The 20,419-nt window shown below is 41.1% G+C and overlaps 1 protein-coding gene across 6 annotated transcripts in view; it reads right to left on the bottom strand.

Annotated features, from left to right (window-relative positions):
• Window positions 1-2,969: 2,969 nt before the first annotated feature.
• mast3a (microtubule associated serine/threonine kinase 3a) overlaps window positions 2,970-20,419 on the bottom strand; it is a 29,045-nt gene continuing 11,595 nt past the window's right edge. For all 6 annotated transcript variants that reach the window (XM_005721060.1, XM_013912319.1, XM_005721058.1 and 3 more), the window contains 22 exons: window positions 18,962-19,119; window positions 16,007-16,082; window positions 15,677-15,886; window positions 14,675-14,776; window positions 14,112-14,244; window positions 13,824-13,909; window positions 11,949-12,034; window positions 11,432-11,640; window positions 11,150-11,291; window positions 10,735-10,867; window positions 10,461-10,626; window positions 10,185-10,286; window positions 9,088-9,210; window positions 8,800-8,909; window positions 8,435-8,616; window positions 7,150-7,271; window positions 6,867-7,055; window positions 6,368-6,591; window positions 5,049-5,171; window positions 4,763-4,899; window positions 4,237-4,421; window positions 2,970-4,142 (listed from right to left, as the gene is read on the bottom strand). In XM_005721060.1, coding sequence (XP_005721117.1) covers window positions 3,292-4,142; window positions 4,237-4,421; window positions 4,763-4,899; window positions 5,049-5,171; window positions 6,368-6,591; window positions 6,867-7,055; window positions 7,150-7,271; window positions 8,435-8,616; window positions 8,800-8,909; window positions 9,088-9,210; window positions 10,185-10,286; window positions 10,461-10,626; window positions 10,735-10,867; window positions 11,150-11,291; window positions 11,432-11,640; window positions 11,949-12,034; window positions 13,824-13,909; window positions 14,112-14,244; window positions 14,675-14,776; window positions 15,677-15,886; window positions 16,007-16,082; window positions 18,962-19,119 — 3,849 coding nt within the window. In that variant the 3' untranslated portion in view covers window positions 2,970-3,291. The remainder of the gene's footprint in view (window positions 4,143-4,236; window positions 4,422-4,762; window positions 4,900-5,048; window positions 5,172-6,367; window positions 6,592-6,866; window positions 7,056-7,149; window positions 7,272-8,434; window positions 8,617-8,799; window positions 8,910-9,087; window positions 9,211-10,184; window positions 10,287-10,460; window positions 10,627-10,734; window positions 10,868-11,149; window positions 11,292-11,431; window positions 11,641-11,948; window positions 12,035-13,823; window positions 13,910-14,111; window positions 14,245-14,674; window positions 14,777-15,676; window positions 15,887-16,006; window positions 16,083-18,961; window positions 19,120-20,419) is intronic.

The raw sequence follows: 20,419 nt of genomic DNA, 5'->3' as shown, positions 1-20,419 counted from the left end.
CCAACATGCTGCCATGACTGTGAAGAGTCTTTATAGATTAGCGCAATTCAAGCTCGCTGGCAGCTGGTTGCATACTGGTGATTCCTACCTGTAATTGGCAGGATGTTTGGGATCATTGTCATGCTTGAAAACGAAGCTGTTGCTCATTAGATGCATTCCAAATGGTTGATCAAAATCTGAGGCTCCTTTTTGCATTCATAATTCCATCACTTTGATCTCTAACACAGCCTCTGATGAGGTTTCAGTGAACAGTGATGGATCAACTAAAAGGGATAGAGGTATCCGAGTCCTGTGTCAGGTCTTTGAGGATCTTTTCCCCATTTTTAAGGACATGATTTTCAGGTTCATCTGCTGTAGTTTGTAGATTTGCTGCTTCTTATTTTGTCTCCCACTGTCCAGTTTCCTCAAATGTTTTAAGGACCTGCTGCATACCATGCTAAGATGTTCAAAGTTTTCAGCTACACAACACTGGTCTTTTTTTTCTTCTTTTTTTTTTTTTTTTTTAAATTGGAAAAAGAAAAAATTCCTTTTAAAATGGTCGGGTACAAGGACTGGATTGAAAATGATTTTTAAAAAAGGAGCCAACGCCCTCCCCAAAAACTTTGAAAAGACCTTCAGAAATCATGGAGAACTATTGCTCCAGAGCACTTAAAGAATTACAAGAAAGTTTGTCTCCTTGGAAGCAAATAATTAAGAAAAGGGTGCACGAAGTAAGAAAAACTATAATTTTTTTTGATACAGTACTGTAAATGTGCAAATATTATTATAGGAGGACAAATGACAAGTGCAACGTCTTGTAGTCTTGGACTTTCCAGTCCTCTGGAAATTCATTTATTTCAAGCACTGTTGAGACAAGAGAATAACAGACAATGTCACACCAGTCTGCACCAGATACCCACATGGTAGGCATTTCACAAAGGGCAGTTTGCCACGTAGAGACAAGGGGGTTGAGTGGTGATGGTGGTGGGGCACACCAATACAAAAACACAAGTGAAAAATGTGAAGGGTGGGGGCTGTTACAGTGAATTTGTCATACACATGAACGCACAAGCCGATCAGAGACAAGGAGTTCACTCTGACGCTTCATTTGATGCAAAATGGGCTGCTGCTCAGACCTGTGCCTGATTTATAAAAGTTTAACAGGGTGACCCAACAAAAGTTATGGGATACTACAATGAAAAATAAAGCAATTCAACACTAAGAACATATTAAAATGTATATTGCATCAGAAATTTAGTGATAAAACGCACATACACACATTTCTCCCTAAAGTACAGTGAAAAAAGGTCTACGTTTTCATTCACACAACATAACCTTTATCCAAGGTTCAATATGCTGAAATTCTTTGAGAAATCCCTTATTTAAATCTCCCTTAACTGCAAAACATAGATGTGAGCCTTCACAAAAAGAGGAACAATCAACAAATTCCTCTTCTCTAACCACTTTGTTTGATTTTTTTTAGTTGCTAATCCAAACAGTTCTTGGAGTAAAACAATACTACTAATAAAACAAAAAACAAAACAAAAACAAGAACAGAATTAGAATTTTTTTTAAAAGTAAAAACTAGTTAAAGAGTACATAATGGAAAACCAAATACCATTTGTTTATATCTCACTGTAAAAAACAAATTTTAAAGCTGAAAGCCTCAAATTCAAGAATTCAAGGCCTATCCAACAAAACTTCCAAGCTCTCAAACCGAGTAAAACTGTGGAGATTTACTGGGATGTAAAAGATGCACAACTCTTTACAGTCAATCGCAACTTGGGATTAAAGCCATGCCACTTAACTCACATCTTACACGAGTCCATCCACCCTTACATTTCACTGATAGCTGTTATAAGGTCCACCATTGTTTATATGATATACAACAGCATAGGTAATTAGTACTGCAACAAGACTGTTTCCATATCAAAATATACAAAAAGGAGATTACCACTGAATCATTCCTTCATCCACCCAGGGCCTCAGGTCTGCCTCTCCTGCGCCTTCCCTCTCTTTTTTCCCCATACAATAATTTAACAGATTCCACTGAAGTCCACCCACATATTTGCATTGAAATGTAAACATTCATCTATAAAACACATAAAAAAAACAAAACAAAAAAAACAGCCAAGTGAGCCAGATTTGTTTGTTGCATCCACTGTACAATTTCTGAATCCCACAGAGAAAGAGATCACCCTGAAATATAAATGTACTCTCACTGTTACACGGCAGCTACGACTTGTGCAAACACTTCTGCTAGACTACGCTTGTAAGGAGCTGGACGGAGGTTAGGTTCACAAAGGTATCGGAGGTCGGCTGCAGCAGCCGGGAAGGTAGCCACTAAGTTTTATCTACACACCTGTGTGTTGATCAGGTTATAATTTAAACAACTTACAGACAGGTGGCAGCACGGATACAAAAACAAAACAAAAAAACAGCCAGTGGCAGTAGACCCAAGCATACATGAGGCTTCTTATGTACAACTACAGTACCTATTATTAAGCTAAACCATGCTTTGGCGCCACAGCTTAGCTGACAACTGTTGCAATGTTGTTATTTTTCTTTTGTCCCGATTTGTACATGCCCTGCGTCGAGAAACAATGACTCCGAATCGTCACGATCACAATCCGCATGATAGATTTCTTCAGAGAGGCAGCAAAAAACGTGTTATGGAACTTTTTAGCATATACAGTGCAGGATGAGCACTGCAGTCTGTATATGAAACAACATCCCGTTACACACGCACGCACACAGACACACACACAACAGTATAAAAAAAAAAGAATCATATGAATATTGCAATATTGACTAATATTATCTTTGTTTTCCCTCCACACCTACTAAGACCACACTGAGAAGTTGTTGCCTGGCTTTTCTCCTGTGCACTTCCTAAAATTAGAACAGCTGAAGCGTCCGAGGCATTTATAGCAACTTAAAAAAACCAAACAAACAAACAAATTAAAAAACAACAAAACAAAAACAAATAATCATTAAAAAGTCATAAATAAGTTTCTTCGTTTAAAAACAACAAATATTTACAATTACATCCGTTAGAGGCGCCACAGTGATTTGAGAACCGAGAGAGAAATTGAGCAACTCTGAAGTAAACTTCGTTTGGCAGTCATTAATCTGTTAACAGTGTAGGAGGATGCGTGTGGTACTGAGAAATGCAGACTCTTTGTTTCTGTGATGATGTGGGACTTGGTCACAGTTTTCTGGACACATGCAAGGCCTTTAAATGCAAGTACGATAGCAGGTCAAAGCCTCATCTTCTGTGACCTGTGATCCCTGCAAAATAGAACTGAACAACTAACGCCCTTCTTTGTCTTTTGACTTGGTTTTCTGCGGTGTGGTACCCTGTGATCCCAGCTTGCCGCTGGGTTCCGACTGTGACGAGTTGATCCAGGATGCCTTGAACGCCTTTGACTGTGTGACAGGAAGCGTGGGGCTTAGAGCCGCCTCCTCCAAGTCGTCAAAGTTCACTTCCTGGACCGCCTCCTGTTTCTTGAAGGAGTCTCTGCGCTCTGATAGAGCCAGCTTCCTCATCACCACCATCTCCTTTGAGTGGTTGTTGGTGCTGCGGTGTTGTGGCAAGGCAGCAGAGCGGTGGTGATCGCTGCCTCCGCTGGCTGTGTCCTGGTGGCCTCTCTGCCCTCCAATGTGTAGGCCCTGGCGGCCGTGCTCGCCTACGCAAACAAACCCTGTAGCTTTGTCTCCCTCTAGGTCCTCCAGCCCCTCTCCCTCAGACAAGGGCACCTCCATAGTGTGACGTCGGGTGCTGTAAGCCTTCCTATCTCCGTGGTAACCCCCAGTCATCTTGTCACCAGTCAGTTTCTCTGCTGACTGAACTCTCTTGAGCAGCGGTGAGCGCGGCGGTTCTGCGCTGCGAGGACGCACAGAATGACGAGCGATTGTAGGAGGTGACAAAGTCTTGCCGTGAAAACTGTGCAGGGACTTGGGGTGACTTGGGAGACTAGATGGCGAGCATTGAGGAGAAAGAGATTGGGGTGGTGGGATACAGGCCAGAGGCGAAGGAGGGATGCTGCTGGTGGACTTGCAACGACCAGCTTTTGTGTAGCGACCCAAGACGTGAAGAGAACTGGGACGAGCCTGCGGTACGGGCGAGTTTGGTGAGCTGGAGCAAGGAGAAGAACTTGAATCTAACAAAAAAAAAAGAGTTTAGATTTAGTGGATACACTTCCTCCAGAAAGAGACAACTACATCACTACAAGAACGATTGTCCTCTTCTCTCACCTCCAGAGTGGTCAGGGGCTGGGGAGCGACAAGGTGTTGAAGGCCCAGGAGAGAGGCTTTGTGTTGGTGAGCCAGAGAGGCTGTCACTAGAGGATTGGTGGAACCCCGAAGAGAAGCTACGACTGCTCTGCATGGGTGGAGGCGGTGTATGCTTAGACAGCTTCTTCAAGATGCTGCGTCGTCTGCTACAAAAGTAAATTAATAAAAAAAATTTGTAAAAAAGCAAATTTACATCATTTACATCTGAGACAAGGAGCCAACTCGTGTTACTGTAATGCTAATCAAAGCTTCTCTAGGAGCATCACTCCGTCTCTCTTACAAAAAGCTTTTCGGAGGCTTTAAGGTTTTTAATGCACGAATCAGACTTGCAGAATGAAAAAAAAAAGTCATTTTTTTCCATTTGCCGACTTTATAATTGCAAAATCAGCAAATAGGAACTCTGCTATTTATCTGAGATCTAACATGAGGCTTCAAGCAGGAGTAAAACGTCCAATTCTTCAATATGATTTCATTCTCGCCCGTGTACCTGTCTTGTCCGTCCTTCCTCTTGCTCTTTTTGCTCCGCCGGGCCATCTTGGCTTTGTAGCTCGCTTTTCTAGCAGGTCCAACCTTGATAGACGTGTTCTCCAGAGCAGTGGTTTGGAGGGTCACCTTGTTGCCACTCTGTCGCAAAAAAATAAAATAAAATAAAAAATTGAAATTTCTATTTCAATTCTTTCTTTAATTTGACAGTTTTAATCTTCCATACATTATAATGATCATTTTAAAAAAAGCAACAAAAACCCCCGAAACAAAACACGTTATCCACATACCTTAAGCAAAAGCTCCACCACCTCAGTGTGTACGAGACCCTGGACTGACTCTCCGTTGACGTGAGTGATGAGGTCACCTGCCCTCAATCCTGCCTCGTGTGCAGGACTGCCCTCCTCAACGCACTAGATCCAAACAGACACAACCTCACAATTACTGGTAAAGCAACCATCTAAATGGCTGTTGCTGCGTTTCACCTATGCAATTAGTAAAACTAGTGTTTTTGGTTTACTTAGTTTAAACTTGTTGTGTGAAAAAAATGCCATGTATAGCAACAAAGTATCACGGCAGCATAAAGGTTTCATAAATAAAGGTATGCTTCTTGAAGAAATTTAAGAGAGGTCGCTGAGTCTGCTGACTTGATTTCATCAGGCAGCTTGTCCTACAGCTTCAGGGCTCTGACAGTGAGTGCACAATTAAAATTTTCAACCCCACCTCAGGACCAGATGAGAGTCAAGCGTTTGTGAATGTTAAGGTATATACAGACTCATATGAAACTAATTAGAGCATCTCTGAACCTTGAAGCAGACCATAGTGGGTGCCACTCCTGTTCCTGAACAGAAAACTGAGGCTACAATTCACACAGGTTTACCAAAACTGGCCAACAGAAGATTGGAAAAATGTTGGGAGATGAGTCTCAATTTCTGCTGCAACGTTCAGATGGTTGACAAAGCATCGATCCATCATGCCTTATAATAACGGTTCAGTGTGGTGTAATGGTGTGGGGAATATTTTTTTGGCTGCTTGGGCCTCTTAGTACTGACTAAGCATCGTTTACATGCAGCAGCCTGTCTGAGTATTGTTGTTGACCATGTCCATCATATTATGACCACAGAGTTCTCCTATAAAGTGAAAGGCTATGAAGAAGCTTTTATAAAGGCTTTTTTTTTAAAAAGAGTGAGGAGGGTCAATTTTTGGGGTTCTATGAGTCTGACTATTGGCTTTCTGGTTGAGTGAAGCAGCTGTTGTCAAATCACGAGAATGTAAAACGAATCATACCAAATTGCATAAGCTTTGTTTAAAACCTCAGTTCAGTAAAAGAAAAAGTTTGACATGTTCCAACAGGAAACCAGCAGATGGCACAATTTCTTTGCCATGTGCTGGAAACTATTTTCAGTCATTTGGTTTTAAATTATACCTACGCATACCTAAAAACTAGCAAACAGTCTCTCAGTGTTTGCATGTTGCTGAGCTTGGTGATGCTGATTTCACTCATTTTTAGGGCCAGCGCAGAAAAAGAGGCCATAAAGTTATTTAAACATCTATGCTTTTGATTCCCAATATAGTATAAATCTAGTCAGTACCAGATAAGATCACATACCCAGACCATGTGATGAACGGTGTAGACGTCACTGTCTCCCATGTAGACTCTGATGGCTCGCAGCGCAAACCCAAACCTTTTCCCAGAGCTGTGGATAACCACCGGAGGCCTGAGGCAGCTGACATTGACGGACAGATCGCGGCTGGGAGACGAGTCTCTGGACGAGGGGTTGGATGATAAGGACAAAGAAGATTTGGGGCTCGTAGGAGGACCTCCTGAGTCATCTAGTTAGGAGCAGAAGAGAAGCAGGAAGAAACACAGCTGAGTCTTTATAAAGTGTAAGCACTACTGTTTTTAAAATGCTGCATCCAGTAATTAAAACCAAACAAACACTGTTCTAATCTTGACTTAAATATAAATAATGTGTTTTACAATATTTACAATCATTACACAATATTAGGCTGTAGAGGGCACTGTGAACACATGAACACTCGTTTCTTGTCACCATTTTCTTTTAATTCCAAACACTTTCTATAATGCATTCATCCTGCAAAGATACCTGGGGTAATGATGAGTGAAAGGCCAGAGACTGATGCAGACTTGGGGACTTTTCCAGAGGGGGACCTGGGTTTCTCTGGGGTCTCTAACTGATGTGCGATGCGTCGAGATGCCCCCCTCCTGAAGGATGGCCTCGTACCTGTGCTGTTGCTCCGGAGACGGATGCGGCGCAGGTTGGAAACCATCCCATCTACAATAGTGGGTACAATGTGTGAGTACTAGTGTTTCACAGCAGCAAAAAAAAAAAGTAGATAAGGTAGTTTCTGCATTTATTATACTCTTACCCTCCTCATCAGCAGGGATGGCAACTCGAGGCATGATGTCAAAGCTCTGGGTGTTGTTCATTACCAGTGGGCTGGTGCTGCGTTCCGACTGTGAGGAGCTGGATGACGCACGTGGACGGAGACTGAGAAAGATAAAGGTAAAATGCAGGTCCAATAAAAATGCAGATTTTAGTTAAGTTTCTCTTTTGGAAATTGGGCAGTAAACAACAGTTTCCTTCCTAACTACACAATAAATGTCTTTCAACAATAAAAACAAGAAGAACTGCCACAACGTTTTTTAAAAAGTGCATTACTTATAGGGCTGCAACGAGTCACTGAGTAATGTGAATGATTCAATTATTTTAAATTAAAAAAAAAAATGCTTGACGCACAGTCTTTGCTTCGATGCACACGGCTCTGTGGTAAACGATTTAACATTTAACAAAAGTGTTTAACATTGATAACACAACAACAATAGTGATGATGACACAGTTTAACAAGTTGATACTGAGATGTTGAGCTCAGGTTTAGTGAAAGACAAAAGTGTTTCTAGTGTCCAAAACAGCAGCTCTGTTCCTGTAATCACCATTAAAACCATTACTGGGAAACAGCTAGTGAGAGTCCTTCATTGAAGCACCTGATCAACAAACTCAGACATTAAGAAAGGCCTCTTTATCCACCACCATTTACTTTACACAGCAAAAAAATCAGCTCTAAAGCTACAGAAGTAAAGCTACATTAAAATAGGAAGATGAGCTGAAGGCTGACTCCAGCCGTCCTTTTTATATGGAAGCAGTAAACACTGGGAAGTCTAAAGGGGGGCTTGGGGTGTTCTTATGTCAAGGCTTTTACTAAACTAATGAAATAATCAATAGCTGCAGCCCTAAATATTTTATTCGAAAACTGCAGCAAAATGAGCTTATTTGGTATTTTGTGGTTTTTAATCAATTTTCTTCTTAGATATCCTGTTTCTCTTTTATGGTTTAATGGTTCACTCCATTCAGCACCACACAGGCAGGCTTCAGTAAACGCTGAATGGATATATCACTTGTGTTTACACCCGTGGGCAATGTAAAGGCCTCCATCTGACATGCACGCAAGAAAACATCCAACTGGGGGAACTTTAGAATGGCTCATTGGTTTAATACAAAACGACGTGAAAAGACCTCTATAAAATTTGCCCTTTTGAAATAGGAAACGCTTCAACCCAATACGAGAGACTATTATATTTTGTGAATACAGAGAGGGCTGTGATAGTTTTGTTCTCATAATAAGGACATCACTCTCCTTCGTTCCATGCTCTCACCTCCCCCTGTGTCCATCTGCCCTCTTGTCTGCACTCGCCAAATGTTTGTGTCCGTCACCAGGGGAAAGGACTCCCCTGCCCTCCCATCGGTCCTCCTTCTCCTCGCTGTGGCTTCGGTCTGATGACGACAGGCTCAGGTTGGATGGAGTGGAGGTGGACAGGTGCTCTGTGCTGCTGTACACCTGGAGTTTAAGAGGAAAAAGGTGGCATGGATTAAAGAAGAAGGTTTTTTTTCCCTTTTTTATATCCTACAAATAACCAGAGGTATTTCATTAACCAAATTACAACACCAAAACAAAAAGTCTTGCTTTGTTCCATGAGCCAGGTATTAATATTGATTATAACTCATGAGTAGTAACGAGTACCTTGCTGAAGCGGTGGGCTACAGAGGAGAACTGTCGTAGCTCCAGAGATGATTCATCATCATTTGTTTCATCGTCATCTGAGCCCAGATGACAGTATCGCTCTGATCGGGCTGGAGGGAAACATGGTGGCATGCAATAAATGATCACAAACTGTGCATTGCTACAAATTTAGCTCATAAAATCATCCATTTTCTGAGAGCTCATTTCCAAATGTATTTCTCCTCACAGGTTTTTAACAATGCAGTGCGTCTACTTCATAAAAGGCCCACAGTCAGTAAATCCACATACTGTCAAAGTAGCTGGTGTCCTCCTCGCTCTCTAACTGTGGGATGAATTCAGCTTTCTGCCTCAGGAGACCATTCCAGTCCAGGCCAAGGAAGAAATTGTGCATCTTTACCTCAGTGGCCCCACCTGGAGAAAGAAGTTATTAAACTCAAATATGGGCATCGAGGTCCCCAGACTTGAGTCTGAGCTTGTCTGATCCCCAGCCAGACTCTTTGTTGCACTGAGGCGCTTTGAGGAATCTGTTGCCATGATTTGGTGCTATATAAATAAAACTTAACTGAATTTCATTCCATTCTCCTGGTCTCTGGCTTTATGCTTATTGTAAAACTAGTTTGCTGCTATTTTCTATAAATTCAAGTTAATTAATAAGAAAATTTAAAAACAAGCATTTAGTGCTGTAGTGCTGTGCAACATAGGATGCAATAAGACATTAAATTTCAAGTCTCAGTCAGGTTTAAATGTCAAGAGTAAAAATGAGTTTTCAAATAACTTAAGTGTAACGGACTGCTTCAAAGTTTACCTGCAGTTACAGCAAAGGCCTGATCTGTGGTTTAACCAGCTTCCCGGTACAACCAAAAGCATCTGGTCAGCTGACCTTAATGATCTTTTGAAAGTGTGCATAATTAAAAGGCCTGAAAAGTAAAGAGGTCCTAACCCATACAGTGACCTAAACACAAACAAAGTGTAAAGTGTAAAGAAGTCAAAACAGAGGAAATTTGAAGTCTAAAACACTTCAAGTCAGAAAGCTCCAAAGAGCTTATTGATTACTGTGAACTAGTCGACCTCTCTGTCTCTATGGGAGGTCTATGGGAAACAATTTTATCAAGCCTGGTTAATGTAAAATTCTATTAATGAATAATCTGCCAAATAAACACACAGAAGACCTCAAATCCTTCCTTATTCCTGTGCCAACTTTATTTAAATTCTTAAAATTAAATTCCTCCACATGAGGCCTTGTGCAGACTATGACCGGGTAAGACACCCAGTGACACATCTGTCACAAAAAGCATGTTTTTGCCTTTTTCTGGCCACCTCAGAGTCACACTGTCCCGAGGCCCAGAGAAGGTTTTTCATCCATCAGCAAGCATGCTGTCACCAACCTGTTCCCAGGCGCTCCAGAGGGTTCTGCCTCAAAAGTCTGGTGATAAGGTCCTGAGCATCAGCTGGCAGGGCATCCTCTCCATCCGGCCAGATAATATCATCTGAACACAGGAGTGAATGCAACGAAGGGAATTAAAGGTATCTACAAAGCCCAGGGGACTGATGTGCCAAAATACAGAGATCTATTGCAGAATTTTGAGCGAGAGGATGACAAATGGATTGGATTTACGTGTATAAAAATAACTAACTATGAGTTCAATTGAAAGATTTCCTACCATTAACCACTTGACCAAAGAGCTGCTCTGGTGTGTCTCCAAAGAAAGGCACACAGCCCACTAGGAACTCATAAAGGATGATCCCCATGGCCCACCAGTCCACAGGCTTCCCATAGCCCTGCCTCAGGATCACCTCTGGAGCGATATATTCTGGAGTACCACACACCTGTAGACAGGTTAAAAAAAAAAACAGAGTTAAAGAGAAAAGGTGGATTTTAGAGAAGCTCAAAATCAGAGGAGATGAAAAAAAAAAGACAAGCAAGAAGAGACAAACCTGCTTGTCAATGAATTCTCTGGTATCCTTTTCAATGTGTCCTTCATACAAGTTGGTTGTCATGTTCATTAGGCCAATCTTTGAAAGTCCAAAGTCTGTCAGTTTAATATGTCCCATGGAGGTGATCAGCAAACTACAAAGGAAGTAAGCAAAGAAATGTTTCATGTTACATCAAATGCTTGCCCTCAAAGCACTGGAATTTCATCTTTAGAGAAAAAAAATATCAAAGACTCAAAGTTTGAAAATATTCTGCTCTATCTTCAGAAAGATTCCATCTCCCTACAGATCACTGCAAGTTTAAAAATGATGAAAGCTTTTAAGTTATTTAGCGCTGCCTTAAGGCGTTCACAAGAAATATGGGGGAGGGGGGAAGGAATAAGAATATTCTCCTTGTTCATCCGTTTGCCTGACTCACTTGTCAGGTTTGAGGTCTCTGTGTACAATGCCGTAGTTGTGAAGGTACTCTAAAGCCAAGACAGTCTCAGCAAAATACATCCTGGCCATGTCCACAGGCAGAGGCCCACCGATATTCTTCAACAGATTGGCACAATCTCCACCTTAAAAACACAAATGAGGCCACCATGAAAAACGCTTTCAGGTCAGGTGACTTAGACTTAAAGGTGTACCTTGTATGGTAGATATATAAGAGCTTGGTGTGCATGTGTCTCTATGTGTCTACAGTCTGAGCCAACTGTACCTTCCACATATTCCATAACCATGCACAGGTGCCTCCGTGTCTCAAAAGAGCAGAACATGGAAACCACAAATGGGTTTTCAGCAAAGGTGAGGATGTCTCGCTCTACGAACACCTGTTGGATTTGATTTCTAAGGATCAGATTCTGCCTGTAGATCTTCTTCATAGCAAAACGCTGACGAGTGTCTTTGTGGCGCACCAGAAATACGGCCCTGTGTAAGAGAACAGAGGCAAAAGGAAGGGGAGAGGCAATGACAACACAAAGAGAGACAGAATAAATAATCAGCAATCATCAACAAAGAAAGCAGGGAGATAATACAAAGAAAATCAATTGTGGGAATCACATAGTGGTAAATATCAGTTCAGACTGGAAATGAAACTGCCCTGACTAATTCCAGCCTGAACACAAAAATACTACAAAAACACATCCACATTTTAGTTTCCACTTTTATTTAGATCTCTGTGGTTCTTGGTGCGACTGACTCAGTCAAACGCAAACAAAGAAGTCTGTCTTACTCACCCATAGGCGCCGTTGCTAATGAGCTTTATAGTCTCAAAGTCGCTTTCCAGTGGTTTCCTACGAGGAGGGGTGCAGGCTGCACGGCTCTGAATCACGCAAATCCCAACGAGAGAGAAAGAGAAAGGGGGAGAGGAAAAAAATTACAGCTGCTGTGTTACTTTTGGAGAATTTTTTTCATGTTAACGAGAGCTCCATTTATCACTTAAATAGCATTGAATCAAGAATAATCTGCATGCTCTGCCAAATGGCATTTAATATTTCTTTAGTGCATATGCCACAGCCGTCAAGTTCGTCACCCACCACAGTTAATCCTGTCACAGACACAATTCAGCTCTGCTTTATCAACTGGAGCATCTTTTATGCACGCAACACAAATTGCTAGAGAAAAATGATTTAAAAAACAAAAAAACAACAACAACGATGCAAAGAGTATGCCAAATCCACACAGTGAAAGGCTGAAGGCTGGGATTTTGGGAACCTGCTAATACATCCAGTGCTGTGGAAAGGTATTTGCCTATTCCAAACTTCTTAGGTTTTTCACATATGCGTCACACTTAATGTTTCAGATCAAACAAATTTTAATATTAAACAAAGACAAGCCAAATTTTCTTAATTATGATTTCATTCATTCATTCATTAAGAAGAAAAAAAACTATCCAAACTTGCCTGGACTGTATTTATAACCCCCCCCCAAAACAAACAAAAAACCAAGCACTTGCTCCCTAAACCTAATAACTGGTTGTGCCACCCCTGGCAGCAAGAACTGCAATCAAGTGTTTGCTATAAGTGGCAAAGAGTCTTTCACATTGTTGTGGAGGAATTTTGGCCCACTCTTCTTTGCAGAATTGTTTTATTTCAGCCACATTGGAGGGTTTGAGCATGAACCATCCAATGAACGGCCTGTTAAAGGTCATACCAAAATATCTCAGTCTGATTGAAGCCCAAACTTTGACTAAGCCACTCGAGAGCTTTTATTATGGTTCAAGCACTACAAGTGCAAGTGCATTATTTTGTTTTGGTGTTATTGAGCCATTCGGAGGTGGACTAGCTGGTGTGTTTTGAATCATTGTGCTGGTACATAACCTAGGTGATCTTTGGTTTACGCCATGAACTAATGGCCAGACACCCTCCTTCAGGATTTTCTGGTAGAATCTCTTCATTATTGTTGAATGATAACCTCTGACCTTAACTGAGGCAACTGAGGATTGGATGTTTTTAGATGATGTTCTAGTTTTTTTTGTGATAAGTCCTCAATGCAGGTCATTCCTGGGAACGTTCACCATTGTTCCAAGTTTTCTCCATTGTGGATAATGGCTCACACTGTGGTTCACTTTGGCAAACTTTCCAAACTAGCAGATGTCAGTGACTTTTTTTCCCCTCGACTGTTTCTTTAAATCGTGACACGATGTGCTACTTTTTGAGATCTTTTAGCCCGTCTCATTTTGATGGACAGCTTCTATTTAAGTGATCTTTTTGATTCAGCAGGTCTGGTCGTAACCAGGCCTGAATGTAGCTTGTGAAATGAAATTCAGTTTTTCAAAAAAATGTGGTTAATCAGTTAATTTATTATTTAAGGAGGCAATTACTTTTTCACAGAGGGTTAGGTAGGTTTAGAAGTGTTTAGTAATAAAATTTCTTTGATGATCATTTATGTGTGACAGATATGGAAAAAAACCCTAAGAAATCAACACCGTATCAACAAAGGTTGCCACTCGGTGACTTAAAAACTAGTAAGACAATCTTAAAGCAAATAAATCTAATCTAAAGGATGTGGAATATTTTTAAAATACTTGAGACATGAGCGCCATCTGTTCTTCCTGGGTCACTTTAGGGTTCACTGTATGCATTTGGTAACCGTTTAATGTAAGCTTATACCTGTGCAGATGTTGCCTCTCCAGTGTCATCAGACTCTCTGCTCGCTGATCTGTGAATCGGGCTAGTATGCTCCAAATGAACCATCTCTGTAACGGCAGCAGACAAAACAGATCCAACTTTATTAAACGCCAGTGCGAATCAAAGTTAAAAATCACAAAACTGTCACTGTATCTTACGAGATTAGTTCACAATGATTTATTTAAGCTAACTGCATTAGGGTTTTCAAATTTATCTGAAGTAAGCAATAATGAGATAGAAATATATATATATTTTTTTTTTAATCTGCACCTTCCAGGGGGTCTCTGGTAAGGCCCAGCTGGCTGATTATGTATCTGGGAATATCAGTTTTGATGCCTTGTCCTACTTTGGCTTGACCCTCTGCAGCCTCCAAACGTTGGTAAAACTCCTCTGGATCAAACTCCTGGATTCAAAATATAAAAAATAAAGGAAAGACAGTTCAGGTTTCACTCAAATATACATTACTTTGTTGACATAATATGTAGAAAAGCTTCAACTACTACATCGGGAAACGATGGATCAAACATTGTAATACAATTAAAAATGCTGAAAAATGACAGAAAAATGTTTCTGCTCCAATCTGGGCTTTTTTTCTGGCCTGGAAAACTGGAGCATCACTGGCACCTTACTAACAACAGACCCAGGCTAGCAAGGTGAACTTGGCTTAGTAAACAGTAAGCTGGGTTATTATTACTGCACAAACTAATCGCTACTACAAGATGTCAACATCATGTATGAGTCAACTTTCACGCATGCATCTAAGCTGATGGACATAGTGTTATTACGTCACTCGTAAAGCTGTGATTATTACTGCGTCTGTCATTGAGTCTTACCAGACACTCCAACAGCCTGGCAGGCCTGGAGATGATGATGAGAATCTTCTTGACCAGTTTGGTGATGATGGTCACCTCCTCGCTCTCTGAGCGCTCATACGCCTGAACAGAACAAATAGTGATGGATTATTATAGTGACCTAATCCATTTGACACAAGCCATGAGCCACCACAACTCATCCAAAGAAGCTGTCTGCACTTGTCGGGTGATATTTTTAGCATCCATTTCATCCCCTTACATTGTCTGGTGGTGATTCAAGGGCTGGTATTTCAACATGTTGAATCAATACTCACTGCATGCTCTGCCAGGCTTATAAATAATGGAAAAACATTTGACTTTTTAACACTCATTCTTGCTTATCTAAATCCAACAGCGCTTTGATCAAACAGCAGGTTCAGAAAGTGTATGATAGAGGTGGTGAAACAGTCAGAGGAGCGATTATTCAGCAGTCAGTTTAAAACAAACTCTTGCCCTGCTAAACATAGAAAAATCCACTCTAAAAAAAATTGTAAACACCTTTATGAAAAAGCAACACTAGCAAGCAACTCAACATATGCATTTTAGCATGTGGAGAAGGGTCAAAACAATTTCTGTGGCCACAAAGAGTATACTAATTAAAGAAATTATTATATGACAAAATAATCATTTAAACCACTGTTTTGCTGTAGAATACACAATCATTACAAAACTGAACACTTGACCACTGCACACCCCTATGTAATAACACAAAATACAGAACATTATTGATGGATGGAGTGGAATCAGCAGAATATTAACAGAGGAAATGGGCCTTTTCATTTCAATGTTCAGTGTCCTCAGTGCTGCTATAGTACAGCATGCAATGTCCCAGAGGGCAACCTGAGCTACCAACAATAACACCAGCTAGAAACATCTTAGAAAGAACCAACACTCCCTGACTGTTTGAAAAAGAAAAGAAGAGAAAAAAAAATTCTCTGTATGAAAAAGATGAAAAATCATTTACTAAAGATGAGAGACACCCACCTCATGCAACAGCTTCTCCAATTTCTCCTGCAGCTCCATGAAGTACCTGGAGGTCACCAGGCCATTCTGGGACTTGTCCAGACAGTCTCTGGCGAGCTCCACCAGCTGGTGCTGAATGAATCCAAGCACACCATCAGCCAGGGGCAGAGCGGTGTCCGGGGAACACTCTGCAATGATGTCGAGCAGCCGACCCTCCATCTGGGCCGTCGCCTGGGAAACAAAAATGAAAGCCTTCGTTTAAACCAGTACTGCATACATTTCTAATCCATTTAGTGAGCAGTTGAAGATTTTAACTTTGATTATGAGACTTTCACACAGAAAGGGAGCTACCTTAGGGAAACGTTCTTTATAGACGTGATTCATCATGACAATCTCATTGTCAAACACCCCACAGGTCCGTCCAGGGCTTCACAGAAAGAAGACAAAGGAGAAAAAAACAAAAACCAGATAAAAATATTACAAATGTCGATTTTTTTTTGCACAAATGCCATTAACAAATAATGGAGACCAAACTAAAATAAAATGAAAAACAACTGAACTAAGTGGCAAACTGAACTGATGAAATCAACATTTATATCTTTACTGAACAGCCATACACACAACAAGCTATAACATTTTATGACCACATTAACAATTAAAGTGTTGACTAACATTCTAGGTCATACAAACAGCGTGTTTGACACAATTCAGATCAGGCTCTCATGTGCACCATCCACGACCACATTTGTTGCACCCAGAGGGTTTCGGTTACACGCAGGGGTCTTTTTAAACCCTCCTTACAAGTTCCAAATCAATGTACTGTCAGCACAAATGTTAAAAATAACAGTCCTGGGTGCTCCCTTACACTACGTTGCATACTAAAAATGACAATAATGTCAATATGCGACATGAACTTAACTTGTTCTGGGTAACCACAACAGTTGCACACGCGGTATGAATTTATTTCAGGGTAATGGCAACTGCTTAGACCACTCGGAACTATTTTGAGGCTGCAAGAAATCCTTTTACGCAACTTGTAGAGCAAATTTAGAACAACGGCGACACATGTCAATCAGCTGCTGTTGATTTAGATGCATCATTAACAACTATGCAAAGGTCAGGTAAAACCCAAGGGGGAGATTTCTCTCCGGTGTAATTGCTAGAGTTACCCAGATGTACTTATAGAGTATTAGTGTACACATGCAGTGCGAATTACTGCATGTGGCACAGGCATGGACACGTCACCAAAAAAGCAACCACATCAACAGGCTGCCAAAATCCTCCCCAGCCTGTCATAAAAACTCTACAGCAACCTCAAAACAGCCTGCCATTGCAGCTATTCAGAGGGATGAGTCCAGCAATGCCAAGTGATGAGGAAAAGGTTTTATTCTATTCCAGGGGATCACGCACAAATGGCACAGAGGGTTTTTCCAGAGCCACATTAAATAATTATCCCAACATATTCTTTCCAGACAGTATTTAATTTATCTTTTTATAATCATGTGCGAAATATCTCCTGAAAAACCATTAAGCCTACTTTTGTTAGACTGGGCTGGAGTGGCAGCCTCACCAAACAGGGCAGTGCTCATTCACATACAACTTTACAATGTTCTAAAAAGAGCAACTACAACTACTTAAGGTGGCAAGCTTCGTGAGCTTAAACCTTAGCACAGTCTATCCCACATTTGCTGTTTAACTGTTTAACAGGTAAAGTTATTTAATTTACTATAAGCTTTGATTACTTGGTGAGTATGTAGTAAAGCAGCAGGAACGGGTAGCATGTTAGCCACGCTAGTTACAAGTTTGAGGTTTTCATTTTATACCCCGTTAGCAGATCTTCTCTTTCTGTTGTGAGAAAATGTGCATATTTAAAAAAAAAAAAAACATACTTTTTTTTTTAAGGGAAAATTTAGAGCACAGTTCAGTTTAAATATGGCACATATGATCACACCAGTGAAGAGAAACCTTGATTTGAAACTACAATTTAGCAGCACAAGACCACAACAAGTGGCGCTCTTTTCAACTAAGATCAGGAAACTAAAGCTACAATTCAAATGAGCTCAACATCAGCCGATGAAAAATTATGCCTGGTCTGATGAGTTCTGATTTCTGGTGCGAACATGATAAAGAGCTCACTGTATTCAAATGGCCTCTATAATCACCAAATCTCAACTAGGGATGGGTATCGTTCAGGTTTTATCTGATACCGGTGCCAAATCTGTACTTTTGAAACGGTGCTGGTGCTTAAACGGTGCTTAAAGAATAGAGAACACAAACTTTGTCCAAAAACTTATGTTTTTATTTTTAGCAGTCTCTTTTTTTCTGCAAAATGATAACAACACGCATGGGGCAATCCGCGCTAACTCGCTAATGGAGATTTACCACACCCGCAGCAGATGTGCTTGTTGTGAAGTCTTGCAGCAAGCTATCAAATACGGTGCATTTCTCGGCTTTTAAAAAACGCTATGCGTTGCTAGGTGTTTCATCAGATTCGAAGTGTCACCTCCTTTGCACAGTATCACCTTAAAGCACTTGTTGCAGGCTGCTGAGTTTGCATCTTTTGCTGTGAAGTACAGCCAGACTTTTGACCGCTTTGCCTTGGGCATTTTTAATCTGTAGCTCTTCTCTAAAAGAGCGTACGTACCTGAGCCCGCCTACTATTCTTGAAAAGCTAAAATGATTGGCTAGAATCCAAAGTGTATGACATCTCAGGAAAAAAGAAAAAGAAAAAAAAAGCACCGAAATAAAGCACCGAAATGTGCGCTGCTTTTCGGTCTGGTTACTACCGTTTATGTCAGAACCGCCATAATGGCACCGGATATCGGTACCCATCCCTAATCTCAACCCAATGGAGCTTTGTATCATGGACGCACAGCAGACAATTGTGCAGAAACGGAGTGATGCTGTCATGTCAATATGGACCAAATTCTCTGAGCAATGTTTCCAGCACCTTGTTGACACTAAACCATGAAAATTTTAAGGCAGTTGTGAAGGCAAAGAGGGTCCAATGAAGTACTATTAAAGTGTATCTAATGAATTGATATGTAAGGGTATATAGAATGTACAGTTAGTATAATAAGCCTTTAATAACACAACAGTTTTATCTTTGTGCTTAAGTGGTGTGTGTGGTGAGCTGCTGTATACAATTGCTACTGCAGCACATAATTAAATCTACGAGACTGAAGCCAGTTGGGGGGATTTCGGTTCCACCCTTTCAAAACAAACGGCCCAGTGAAGTATGACAGAAATGTTTGTGTAACAGAGACAGTCTATATGCTGCATCAGCATATAGTATAGGAAAGTTACCTGAGACTGCGTGAGCGGACCCTGACAGGGGGCATGGGGTGGGCTCCTTCTTCATCTGCCACACTTTCTGGGCTCGGAAAATGTTTGAAGAGGAAGTGAAGATCCTCTTGCGTGGGCTGAAAGGGCAACTGGTGCAACAACTCCTGTGAAGAAGAGGACTGGGAGGGAAAAGTGGAGAAGAGAAAAAAACCCCCCAGGGAAGTAGGGTCAATGGTTAAGTTGCATTTATTGATTCTTTTTTAAATTAACGAAATAAAAAACAAAACAAGCAATCAACCACTGCCACTACCACTTTTATCCATTTTTATTTAAATATTCATACGTAGGCGGGGCTGTGCTTTGATTATATAACATCCTGTGTTAAAAGGCTTCCTCTGGTAAGACTCACACGTCTGCTCACTCTTTATCCTGTTAATACCGAAGTCTTAAAGACTTTCATGTTACACTGCAGATCTTAATTAGATGCACCACCTTATATGGACATGCAGAGAGTTGATTTGTGATGTAAAAAAACATCATGAATCCCTTCCTACATGAAAAGAAAGACTCAGTGAACTTTATAGATTCCCCAAAGCATTTTTCAGTAGGATTTCGCCCTTTTCACGCAGCACACATGGAGACAGGCAGCATGTGTGAATGTTTTGCTTTGTTTTTTTCCCTTTCCAAGTCAGGATGTGTGACACACCGCCTGGAATTTATGAGAACTCCCATTTGGCTAGGATCTTGTGTATCCCAGGAAGAGCAGAGAGAAGAGTGGCTCATTGGCCAGAGGAAAAACAGAAGAGCCAACGAGAAAGAAAAGCAGAGCGAGACAGTGAGAGACACTAAAAGGAGGAGAAAAAAAAAAAAGAAAGAAAGAAAAGAAAGCAACAGAGCAAGGACGTGACAGAGCAGTGATAGGAAGGTGGGGGTGGGGGTGAAGGGGCTACGCTGAGCAGGAAACTAGAGACTTGTCAGAATCGACTAAGAGCTGCATAAAGACCTCACTGACAGCAGGCCTGAAAGGGGCATTGTACAGGGAGGGCTGACTTCACCGTCTCAAAGCCATGTGGTTGGCCATACAGAATTTCAGCAGAGACGCAGGAGCTGGGTATTGTTTTCCATTTGAGCCAACTGCAGGTTCAGCGATGGCTTTCGAGATAAAATCCTAATAATCACCATAGAAGACATCGGCAAACAGCTGACGGGTATAGCTGGGCAGCACAAAGTGTGCTTGCAGTATTCCTGAAAGGGAAAGCTGAGTAGGGAAATGATGTGGTACAGCCCCTGCTCGTTTGTGATGTCATCCAGGAAAAAGAAACGGCAAATTTCAACAGGACCGGTATTATTGTAATGATAAGCTTTATTATTCCCGTACTTTCCCCGCAGTCAAAAGAGGACACGCTCAGATCAACTCAGTTCGTCTCGTGTGATGTCATTCATTTAATGATGGACACATGGTAAATAATTCACACAACC

Source organism: Pundamilia nyererei, unplaced genomic scaffold (assembly GCF_000239375.1).
Source record: "Pundamilia nyererei isolate P.nyererei 1_Seehausen unplaced genomic scaffold, PunNye1.0 scaffold00004, whole genome shotgun sequence".
Lineage (NCBI taxonomy): Eukaryota > Metazoa > Chordata > Actinopteri > Cichliformes > Cichlidae > Pundamilia > Pundamilia nyererei.
The sequence above is the reverse complement of the archived record's forward strand: the minus strand, read 5'-3'. Positions and strand labels throughout refer to the sequence as shown.